Genomic DNA, 12,710 nt, shown 5'->3' with positions numbered 1-12,710 from the left:
TAAATTTTATATTTTTAGCTCACTGAAAAAAAAAATTCCACTAGCAATGGGAACGGTATGTCATACTTATTGCTATTTTCTTAATCATGGTTCATGCATAATATTAAATAAACAATAATAAATCTCACAGAAGACAGTACTGTTGATTGGTTACTTACCTTATTAATCAAGGCCCGCATACTAGCTTTCGAAGATTTTATTTAAATAACGTAGGCAACGGTTTTAACTTCAAACATATTAATGACCAAAATTTACAATCACAACTTAAAATTTAATTTATTACGTACAATCACAATGAATTAAAAATTACCGGCCCAATCAAAATAAAATATATTAAAAGCTAGGATTTATGGCGATTTTAATATTGACAAACTACCGCGCGGCAGCACTTAACAATCGATCCCCTTCTTAAGTTAGGGGAGTGCTCGAGGTACTTCCATTGCCGCATATAGAGAGGTACTGAGAGAGAAGGAGCTACGGGGACGTGACGTCAATATTGGTAGTGTAAGTTTTGCGGCCTGAGCTGATGGCTTCCAATATGGTCGCCAAAACCGAGGTTAGAGATAAGAGGGTGTGACGTCACGAGAAAGTTCGTAGTAACAGACTATGGCCCACGAAAATTTCTACACCATCTCACTTAACTAACACTTTGAAACGCATACTTAACAACCATAATGGACCGATAGATGGCGATCCAAATATCTCTGGGCAGAATACGAGTAACTACACTCGGGACACCTAAACGGCTTTTCACCGGTATGGGTTCGAACATGTCGAGTTAAATCGTGTTTCTTAATAAACCCTGATTTACAAAAATTACACTTGTAAGGTCGTTCTCCGGTATGCTTTCGCAAGTGTACTTTTAATACGCCTCTTTCGGAACACTCGTAAGAGCACCAAGTACACTTGAATGGTTTCTCGCCGCTGTGAATTCTTTGGTGCCTCGTTAACCCGCTTCGTTCCCCTGATGAATAGTCGCACTGTGCGCATTTAAACGGTCTTTCGCCGGTATGACTGCGCTGATGTCTAGTGAACCTCCAGAATGTTGTGGCGAAGAAACCACAATGGTTACACTTTAACCCCTTCTCTGATTTAATCTTGCGTCTGTAATTTTCTTGGTAAGTTTCCAAACACACTCTTTTAAGAATGATCATGGGAGATCTGGGTAACGTTTCGTCTCGAACAGAGTCTAATGAAAAATAAAAAGAAAGAAAATGTGAAGAACGAACAATTACGCACAGCTTGTAACAGTACATAGAACAATAAAAACGCTCCAATACTCGCCACCTCGATTAACACCTTGTTTGGCCTTCGCTACAACCAATGACTCTCAGACATTCGGTTGAATATGCGCACAAACACCGTAACTAAAGCAACGTTCTAATAAGCTTTTTGATACTTGGGCAGTGTAACCTAAGGGCAATGCTACATACAGCCAGAAGAGAAACTTCGAGAGAAGTTTACCACAAAGGGGGGTAATTGTAACATGATTCATCCCAACATCAGAACATTTGGAGCTAGGTTACTAAACCGAATCACATACCCTATAAATGGTTCCCTCATTAGCGCTTAACTACTTGCCAAGGCGCTAACGGATTTTTGTCCCACATCAAGATGAGGTTTGTAAGTTGACCGCTGAGGATTTAGTACCAAAGCATTATAGAATTCACCCCTCGGTACGATCCCCATCTGAAGTTTGATGAGCAGGAGAGCAACCAAAATGGAGGAGTTTGGGGAGAGTCATGTTACATAACTTAGGGCCTAAGTATTAAGATGATACAGAGTGTCATTCTTCTATTATCCTCTTGTGATACAGCTTATTAAACAAGTCAAACATGCATGCGATGGAAAAATGAGAACTTCTTAACATCAGTGTTGCAGTGAGGAATAACTATATTCTTAGAAGTGCCACGCGTGACCCTGCCAGTAACTAGTATGTTTGAAATGGAAAAGATCCGCACTTATTCAACTGTATTAGATCTAAGTACGAACGACGAGTAGCTAACTAGGACCATTGCAAAGAATCAAGATTAAAAGCTCGGGAAAGTGAAGGCTGCATTAATTTCTCGATCTTCACAAGCTCCGGTATTTGTAGATAAAATGTTTTAACACTCGAAACGGTTGCATTTAAACCACTTATAAACATCTTGTTTTAAAATGTTTCTCTTAAAAATACATTGGAATAAAACACGCTGATGAATATCTCCGTTACTGTTAGGTATTAATCGAGTATTAAATCGATTAATAATAGGAAGTTTGAATCGAAGAGAAAATAAATACACGTAAAAACACCAGTGGAAAGTGGTTGCAAGTGGTGAAAGATCGGAATTGGCAAAACCTCTAAATCGGAATAAGCCTCATCGATGTAACTAAGAGAGAAAGACACGGGGGTAAAACTCTACCTTCTATCTCGCTTTTCGGCGCCTTCGCTCTAGGCGTTTTGGGTCCAGAAAGTGCGCTGAGACGGCTAAGGGTCAAGCTCGTTGTACGTCTCGATACTGAGGGTTGCCAACCCCTTTTTTACATCGAAGAGGCTAATTGGTTTATTTAGGATGTTCAACGAAAACTTGTTAAAAGTCTAGCAACGAGTTTCTCAAAAAATTCACAAAACCTTAATGTTTTTGGTACAAATACCAATTTTATTACAGTATCATATGCCATACATGGGCATTACAACGATACTTAAAATAGTTACTAATTAAGTAAATTTAAACGCATTTTGGAGAGCTTCAAGATTGACTATCTTGTTATTAGTAAAGCGCAACTAATTTCACTAAAATGCCCTGATCGCTAAAATACAAGATTGGAACGTGATGGCAATTAACCATGACTTTTGTAGGCCATAACTACGTTAAAATCCTCAAGCGCCATGTTTTTAAAACATAAAAAAGGATGAGATCATAATTGAATAATTTTTTCTTCTTCGTAAGAAAAGCTTCAAAAAATTCGCCTTACTCGAAAAGTAATACATAAAAAATTTAAAATTAAAGCAAAGGTAAAAACATTGCCATTGTAAAATTCACTCAACATTATTCGTGACAAAAATTCATTTCAAACAAATTATCATTAAAAACAACACGAAATAAATTAAACAGTACAACATGCATTAATTAAAATTGTGAACATGATTTTGGCAAATTTACTAATTTGGGTTCAATACGCGAATTCTGGTTTCATTATCGTTTAAAGTAATACAATACCAAATGCATCTTTGACTGTAAAATTTGGCGAAGGATTTTTTTACCTACTTGTGCGATTACATCGTCACACGTAGATTTTAGAAACAATGTTCTCGGTGGCCTTGTCTTTGTGGAAATCAAGTAAAACGGAAAACAGGTTTGGCATAAATAATAAGTTTAAAGGGACTGCAAAGTTGGCATCGGCATGTGGGTAAAAACGATTCGAAATACGTCACAGCCACCACGTGACGCCAAGATACAAATACTCAACATGGAGTGGGACTAGACAATCACTCCTTGTTTTACGATAGATTGCAGCACCAATTCCCCGAAGTAGTAGTTTCCGAATTAAAATAAACTACGTTTCTTTAAATTGATCCACGTCTTTCCTCACTCAGTCACGTGCCTATGACGTATTTGAAGTAATTTTAACTAAATAGGAAGTTTAAAGGGGACTGCAAAGTTGGCATCGGCATGTGGGTAAAAATGATTTGAAATACGTCACAGCCACCACGTAACGCCAAGATACAAATACTCAACATGGAGCTGGACTAGACAATTACTCCTTGTGTTTCGATAGATTGCAGCACCAATTCCTCAAAATAGTAGTTTCCGAATTAAAATAAACTACGTTTCTTTAAATTGATCCACGTCTTTCCTCACTCAGTCACGTGCCTATGACGTATTTGAAATAATTTTAACCCACTCGCCAATACCACTGAAAAATCGTAGAACAGTCCCCCCATCGACCAACACTGAATTCAATAATTTCACCAGAATTACGATCGAGATACAATACTAAATTAAATTTCCATTATAAGATATTTCGGCCGTATCTGCTGCAAGTTCATGATGATCAAACGGTATTTCATTAACTGGAACTTCAGTAGTTACGATAGTGACAACAGTCGACGGTGGTTTAACAGCGTGTTTCAGTTTATGATGTTTATTCAAATCACTCTTTTGTTTAAAAGTATTCCCGCAACAATCGCATCTATACGGTCTTTCCCCGGTATGATTCCGTTTGTGTACAACCAAATTACACTTGAAAGCGGATCGAAAATCGCACTCGTCGCACATGAACGGCTTCTCTCCGGTATGAGTTCGAAGATGTTTTATCAAATCAGCGTTAGATTTGCAAGCGTGTTGGCACAAAGTGCATTTGTACGAACGTTTCATCGTTTCGGCACATTTATGGATGGAAAAATTGTACTTCTTCGAACAAACGTAATCGCAATGATGACATTTGAAAAGTTTCTTCAACGGCGATTTTAATTTAGGTTCCGATATCATTATTTCGCTAAAACTTTCCGTCGGTTCGGTTTTAACTTTAACGTCTATTAGCGGCGGTAACTCGATGCCGTGTATTTTTTGGTGTTTGATAAAATTGCTTTTACGATGCGTTACGTAATCGCATTTGTTACATTCGAAGCACGTTAAACCTCCGATTGATTTCTTCTCTTGTACAACGCCACCGCCTTTTCTGTTGCGGGCGTTGGTATGCTGTTTAGAATGAATGTCAAATTGTTCTTTAACGTATGTGTAATAAGCGCATCGATGACATTCGTAACATCCGGGATTAATATCTGATTGAAACAACAAAAAACAGATGAGAAATATTACTTTCTGTCGTGAAATTCAACGGTGAAAGTAATACATACATCAAAAAGTATTTTGTTAACCATTTCCGCTATCTAAATTCGCGAGGATTTTTTATTTTTATTAAAAAAGATCGCGATGTTAATTAAATATTTACTTATTTTGAAGTGTCACGCGTCTGTTGAAAAAATATATTAATTTGTGTTCATTCATTAAATGATTTCTTAACATTTTCTGCTGGGAAACCGATGTTTGCTCACTATATAATTCTGGCTATTTAAAACTATGTATTTTCAGCGTAGAAGTTTAGACTGATATTTAATACAGTTCATTAGTAGGATTAGGTTTGTCTATAATTTACTTCACTTAAATAGCTCAATAACATAATAATGATAACATTTATTTCGCAATCAAAGTTATTGGCAACTACAGAGGCAATCATTACAACTGTCCACTGGAATACCATTTGACATTTGCTTAACAGTGATTCACACTAACTAGAGAGTGACATTAACGTTTGATTATTTCTCTATACATATTCCAAAGGACGAAAAATGTGGTTATGATATAACTTTGTCTCGTTACTGTAACAAGATCCAGTATCGTAATTTAAGAACTGGCTGGCCTTACAGCTAACATTAAAACCCAAAACTAAACAAGTACCTTCACTAGTTCGTTTCGTTGGTCCCAACATAATATGTATGGAGTTGCAATATTGGTCTTCACCCATTCGAAAATTGCATATTGTAATTTCTTGTGTATAACCACTACTGTCTTCCCCATCAAGGTTTCTTTATTGCCATATATACAAAAATGCAACCTTTAATATCCGAAGAAGGTGAATAGCAGGCCTTACTTAGGGGTTTACTTTTGAACAATAACCTAAATAGTTTAGTAGAACCGAGGTTCTAACCATTTGTATGTAACACCTATATATGCTTAATTACCATTCTGTCGTTAACTAATTTTTTCACGTTGATGTACTCAATTAAACCACGTTGAATTGGAAGAAATTTATACCTAGTGAACTAATGGGAAATTGAGGGAAACTGCACTCCAGAGTAAAAGGGACCAATTTTCATAATCTATAGCAGTCTAGTACACTTAGCACGTATTACTGTCTGGTAATTTACAAAGGTAATGTACCAGTATACTAAAATTGCAAAATTACGGTATAATATAAATCGGTAATTTACGACGGTATTTAGTAAATTACCAGTAACTTAAGTCACATACGGTAAATTACCGACTGACACCTATAGTACACCCTTCAATGACGTTTAACAGTTAGTGGGTACTGGGTAGCCACATAAAAAGAAAGTGACTTTATTCTTTCTTTTTCGAAAGCCCTCCCTTTACTGAAAAGTGTATTTACTCTAATTTAAACCCAAAATAAAAACCACTCTAACCTTTTCTGGGCACAGACGGCTGCTGCTGCTGCTGCTCTTCTTGACCTCCACAGCCAACACCATTCTCTAAAATTTGGGGTGGCGGGGTTTGTACTTCCAGCGTAGTTAAGGTAGAAAGCTGCTCAGTTCCATCAGTTCCAAACTGGCTATTTTGCGTAGTAGTTGTTTCCTTTAAGGTCGATGAAGTCAGAAACTGCTCGGACGTTGTATTAACGTCACTAACTTCTTGCAGGCGTTCTTGCAGTTGCGGAACATTAACATTAACATTAACAGTATCTTGTTGTAAAGTTTGCGCATTTTCCATGTTAAAAATGTCAGGTTTAGGAACGTATAATGGCACACGTGTTAATTCGGCGTAATCAATCTCGGGGAACAATAGATCCTGAACAGGAATACCGAAATCTAATTCACCCTGAAACATATTTGGTTCATCGGTGGTTGTCTCTTCTAATGTTTCCGATTTAATTTTAATTTCCGGGTCAATGTCAATGTTTATCACCGTAGGGATTAAAATATCATCAGGTTGAACTTGACTAGATGAATTGTCACTATTTTTGGGTTCGTTAGTTACAATCGCGGGTTCTAGTTCATCGCTTTTTGCGTGGTTTATTTTAGTAGTTTTGCTATTTGGATTCTTCTTCTTTTTCTTTAAAATTGACTTTGGTGCTGGTGGTGGTGGTGTTGAGTTTAAGATTTGATTTTTTTCCTGGAAATGTAAAATTTTGTGTTTTGTAATTAGTAATTATATTTTTAACTTGAAATAGTAAAGATGATTTGAGTTTCGTCAGCCTGTGTTAAACAATTTCAATTGGGTCATCATCAGTTCAATGATTTTATATGAATTTGTTACAAGATTGTCACAAATATTTTAGATTAAAATTCCCAGATGACGTTTTAAGTGTTTTTGTCTATTTCCTGTTATTTTCCATGAGTTTTTAAAGCTAAAAATTTTCGATGCTAAAAGCACATTTTTAGGATTTTTATCATTGAGAAACAAGACCAATTTTTAGTTAAAGTGTTAGTGACATAATTTTCGTCATCCACAAACTTAAAATGCTAAAAAAATCCTTTGAAAAATCTAGTTTATTATGATACGTTTACTTTTGTATTTGGTTTCGTAGAAATTTGTAAAATTGCAATCAAAGTTTTGTGTTTGGAAAAGGCTTAGTTAAAATTTTGTTTCACTTGATGACGTAGTAAGGAGAAACTTTCTCTCTAGGTGTCGCTCACGTGACGCCTGTTAGAGTCTCAGCGCCGCGTTAAGCCTATTTTATTCAGATTCGCGCGGCATTAGTAGACTGGGGAGTCTCGGACGCTCGCGCTTGGATTTTCCGCGAGATGCCGTGAGTGACGTAGCAAGGAGAAAACCCGCCAAAAATCTTCTCCGCAAATTTGCTTTTGCCCCCAAATTTCAAGTTTTCCAAGTGTTTTTTCTGTGTTTTCCCTCATATTTAAATATTGATCAGGCATATTTTTGGAATCAGAAGAGTTTAAACTCTCAAAAAAGTAAGGTTTTCTTTAGATTTAAGATAATTTTTAAATCACGTCGCTATTCCTTTAATTTTATTTTAAAACTGATTTAATATATGATACAACACTGAAATCTTTTAAAACCAAGAAACTGTCCCCATTAAAACACAAATTCCCAGATTCCTTTGAGAAATGTTCAATGTCCTGGATCTTTTGGCCCATTTTAAATTTCCTTATTTTCCTGACCTGGGGCTGCTTGGCAACTTTAACTTTTTATGAATATAGAGACTAGAGTGCGTCAATAGCCTTGGCTTGAACTTCTAATACTTCACAACAGTCTGGGAAATAGCACACTTCTTCTGGTCCAAAACCAGTTTATTAATTGCTTGGACTAGTTTTTAAATTCAAGAAGTGGGGGTTAATGGTCCAGTTTATTAATTACAAATCGATAGGAGAAGAAAGGCTGGGATCACTCACTCCAGAGACCAGTTTATTATTTCAGACACTAAGGGGTTCACTGGTCCCAAGGACTAATTTAAAAAATATCCATATTTCCCAGACTGCAAGTTCACAACATGGCAACCTGTTTTTCCCACGGTTTGAAGCGCCATCTCTACAACAGAAATTCAGAACATTGGCCAGAATAATCGTGGCGGCGGCCATTTTTAACAGAAGCCAAGGCTTAACATCTACTGCCATTCCTCGCGTCTTTTCGACCAATAGGGAGTGGACAAAGAGGTGAAAATCTTCCTACCCTCACTTAGCCAATCAGGAGCCATCCCCCACTATCCTTTCACTCTTGTGAAGTTTGCCACCATTTTGGAGGAAAGGGGAGAAGCCATCTTAAGCCACCCCTCTCTGGAGCTCCCTATACAGGATTCATACAACTTTTGGAAAACAGATTTCCAGGTTTTTTCCCATATACTTCCCTGAATTTTCCCGTATATGGAGTATCCTATGGAGCAAATGTTAACGAAGGAGGGGGGGGGGCAAATAGGACTATTACATAATCAAAGGACATCCCCGTATCTCTAATATAACCAGAGTTATGAGCCTCCAAAGTATAGTCAGATGTTAATCCTATGGAGGTGATGTTTATGAACATTTTGCTTAATTTTACTAAAAATTCGAAATTTCCCTGAGTTTTCCCTGAGGTTTTTGTCAACTATTTATTTCCCTGATTTTTCCAGGTTTTCCAGGTTTGTATGAACCCTGATATACTTGAGTTTTACTACACTTATTACTAATCGCATTTGGAGTGCTAAAATAGCAAAGGAACAAGATGTTTATAATGCTCCTACTACGACAAGTACTTACACAACAAACTCTGCCCATAATTAATTCATTCCCATTCAATCAACCAAAAAAGTGTCAACTATAATGTATGGCCACTGATTGTTTTGGTTCAGGGTTTGTTTCTAAAATATTTGAACTGAAGATGGCGCTACAGTATGACTCAGAAACAAGATGATAAAGACCACAAGAAAAATGCCATGTAAAAATGAGTTCTGACTGGAAAAATGCCATATAAAAAGTAGTTCTGACTTCTGACATTACAAAATTGGACTCAGCATGTCATATTCCTTGATTGTGTTATTAAAGAAAAATTAAATTGTAATTAATTAATAATTATTAAACTTACTGTTAGATCTTTAAGTAGATTTTTGAGTTCAGTATTTGCTTTGATAAGACTTTCAATTTCTTCGCGTTGTTTGGCTATCATTTGAGAATTCTTCAATTGTTGTTTTCTTGAACTTTCAACTAAAGCATTATACTACAAACAAAAGAAAAGTAAGACCTTTTTGCCAATAACAATTAATGATAGGGATGCATTAATTAAAACTGTGTCAATACCCTTGATTTTTCTTTGTCCAATTGTTGTTGCAAAGCTTTGACTTGATTATCTTTTTGTAATAGCTCTTCTTTCAAATCATTGACTAAACAAATTTCCTTTAAAAAATATATTCAAAATTATTCGTGGTGGCTATTTTGGATGATTCTTATTCAATTTCTAGCTAAATTTGCCAGGTTATCCATTATCTTTTGTGCTCTTCATAAATTTCCCGACCTTTTATTGGTCATTTTTTAAATTTCCCGACCTTTTATTGGTCATTTTTTAAATTTCCCGACCTTGTTTAGGTCATTTTTTAAATTTCCCGACCTTGTTTAGGTCTTTTTTTAAATTTCCCGATCTTTTATTGGTCCTTTTTTAAATTTCCCGATCTTTTATTGGTCCTTTTTAAATTTCCCGACCTTGTTTAGGTCCTTTTTTAAATTTCCCGACCTTGTTTAGGGCCTTTTTTGAATTTCCCATACCTTGTTTAGGTCCTTTTTTAAATTTCCATACCTTGTTTAGGTCCTTTTATAATTACCCGACCTTTTATTGGTCATTTTTTAAATTACCCGACCTTTTATTGGTCATTTTTTAAATTACCCGACCTTTTATTGGTCATTTTTTAAATTACCCGACCTTTTATTGGTCATTTTTTAAATTACCCGACCTTTTATTGGTCATTTTTTAAATTACCCGACCTTTTATTGGTCATTTTTTAAATTACCCGACCTTTTATTGGTCATTTTTTAAATTACCCGACCTTTTATTGGTCCTTTTCTTAAATTTCCCGACCTTATATTGATCTTTTTTAAAATTTCCCGGCCTTTTATTGGTCCTTTTTTTAAATTTCCCACCTTTTATTGGTCCTTTTTTAAATCCCCTGACCCTTAATTGCTCCTTTTTTAAATCCCCTGACCCTTAATTGCTCCTTTTCTAAATTCCCTGACCCTTAATTGCTCCTTTTCTAAATTCCCTGACCCTTAATTGCTCCTTTTTTAAATCCCCTGACCCTTAATTGCTCCTTTTTTAAATCCCCCGACCCTTAATTGCCCCTTTTTTAAATCCCCCGACCCTTAATTGCCCCTTTAAATCCCCCGACCCTTAATTGCTCCTTTTCTAAATCCCCTGACCCTTTGTTGCAAATCCTATGCCCTTTATGGATACTTTTAAGGTCAAACAAACCTTTTTAATGACTTTAGGCGGAATCTCCACTAAACCATTTCCATTATCAGGAGACAATTTATGTTGATTCACTTCATTCCTAAACATATCAACAAAGTGTAAGAATTACATAGAGAATGATAATCTTTGAGCCTAACATATTCTCTTAACCATGAAAATCAATTATTTATAGAACTTTAATAGTTTTATTTCGTAAATGTTTGCTTATCATCCTTTAAAACACACCCCCATTGAAACATAAACATACCTGCTTAGAGGCTTCAGTCTAACTGTGCACACTTTTATTTTTAGTTCTCCGTTTCTGAAAATACATAAAACACATTATGTCAGCCCTTCGAATTCAACTAACACTATCGCATCAATAATTTGACATAAATTAAAAGATACATTAAGCTTCGTTTAAAGTTTACAGCAACTTTAGTTAAAAATAACACACAAAAGGACCAAGGCCTAATAGAAAGTGTAAACATCGCTAAATTGAGTTTCAAAATATTCTGGAAAACTTACAACTCTACTCTCTTCTTGCTTGGGGAAGACAGTTCTTCAATGTCGCTGGAATTAGCTCTACTTCTTTTCCTAACACTCATTTTAATTAAGTTACGTACAAATTACTCTTCTTGGCGTTGAAGTTCTCCACCATCAACATCCTACCCATCTTTAGAATCCTTCAATATCTTGACTTGAACTGAATGAATCAGAATCAGAATGATCCTAAATGGATGGCCAAGTTCAACTTTATCTTTCGTTCCTACTACACGTTAAGAAAACAGTTGGCCATACCACAGGCTAATCCCAAGCGCAAGATCGATTGGGCTACGAATTTAATACAGAGTTGCAACCAGCGTGGGAAATAAGGCGGTGGCACAGGGCAAATGACCAGTTTAAAAATTGCGTGGACCAGTTTAAAAATTAAATCGGAGGGGGGTCAGTGGTCCACAGGACCACTAAGAAAATTCAAGGGTTTCCAGAGCCCAGACATTAGCTAATATATTGTAATTATCCACTTCTTCAATTTAGCAGACGACACGCCCTAGTCAGTGGTCATGGACCAGTTTATTTATTCCAGGCCAGAGGGGTCGCTGGCCCAGTGTCCAGTTTTAAAAAAATCCTTATTTCCCACCCTGGTTGCAACCATAGATATATATACGGGTCTAGATACACTTCCCCTCTGTTAGGCCCTTTAAAAAATGCGGAGGTGAGAACTAGCAGTCGACGCTTTACGGCGGGGGAATTAGATCCAAACGCCATCTATTGAGAGTTTCAAGAAACAAAAAAACGAAAAATTCGAATATGGAAAGCGCGGGAAATTCGAATATGAAAAGAGCGGGAAATTCAAATTAGGCTTAACTTTTCAAATAGCTTTACGTATTTCTGATCTCCTTTATACGTGTAATTATGTTCTTAAGTGAAATAAATAGTTTTTATGTAAAAGAAGTAGTGTTTTTAATGAAATGTTAGTGAAATAAGGCATTAAAGATGGTTAACAGTTGTTCTTATTTACAAAATGATTTACTTACGAACAGAATAAGAGGACCTCCCCTTCAGATTAGGAAATAGTTTTACTTTGAACAAACATTCGCTTAAATCTCTTTAAATATCAGCTGTTACTGCAAAGCATCAGCACGCCCGCTGGCAAAAGTTATTTATCCAATTTTTTAGCTTTCAAAATTCAGCGATAGATGGCGCACTAGGTATCTTCCCCCGGGAAAATCGCGTCGACTGCTAGCTGTCATCTCCGTATTTTCCCCGATTCAGTAGGGTATCTAGACCCGTATATATATCTATGGTTGCAACCAGGGATAAAATAGAAGGAATAAGACATGCGAGTTTTTTTATTGTCAAACCAGGGTGGGAAATAAGGATTTCTTTTTAAACTGGACCTTAGGCCAGCAACTCAATAGTATATTCTATCTCATTGAGCAACTCCCCTGGACTGGAATAAATAAACTGGTCCTCCACCATTGACCGGAGCACGTCGTCGAGTTAATGCCTGGACTCTGGTTACCCTTGAATTTTCTTAGTGGTCCCGTGGACCAC

At 36.3% G+C, this 12,710-nt stretch overlaps 1 protein-coding gene across 1 annotated transcript; it reads right to left on the bottom strand.

Moving 5' to 3' along the window:
• Positions 1-250: 250 nt before the first annotated feature.
• On the bottom strand, positions 251-11,750 carry LOC149709259 (uncharacterized). Its single transcript, XM_089863952.1, has 10 exons — positions 11,181-11,750; positions 10,921-10,974; positions 10,674-10,752; positions 9,512-9,607; positions 9,300-9,431; positions 6,188-6,893; positions 3,979-4,765; positions 2,281-2,369; positions 1,240-1,314; positions 251-1,189 (listed from the first exon to the last, which is right to left on the bottom strand). Exons 1-10 carry the CDS (start codon positions 11,258-11,260, stop codon positions 663-665), a joined length of 2,625 nt encoding a protein of 874 aa, XP_089720078.1. The 5' UTR covers positions 11,261-11,750; the 3' UTR covers positions 251-662.
• Between the last annotated feature and the right edge of the window lie 960 nt (positions 11,751-12,710).

Source organism: Phalangium opilio, unplaced genomic scaffold, assembly GCF_054372755.1.
Source record: "Phalangium opilio isolate 3A_F unplaced genomic scaffold, DU_Popi_V2 ptg000013l_1, whole genome shotgun sequence".
Classification (NCBI taxonomy): domain Eukaryota; kingdom Metazoa; phylum Arthropoda; class Arachnida; order Opiliones; family Phalangiidae; genus Phalangium; species Phalangium opilio.
The sequence above is the reverse complement of the archived record's forward strand: the minus strand, read 5'-3'. Positions and strand labels throughout refer to the sequence as shown.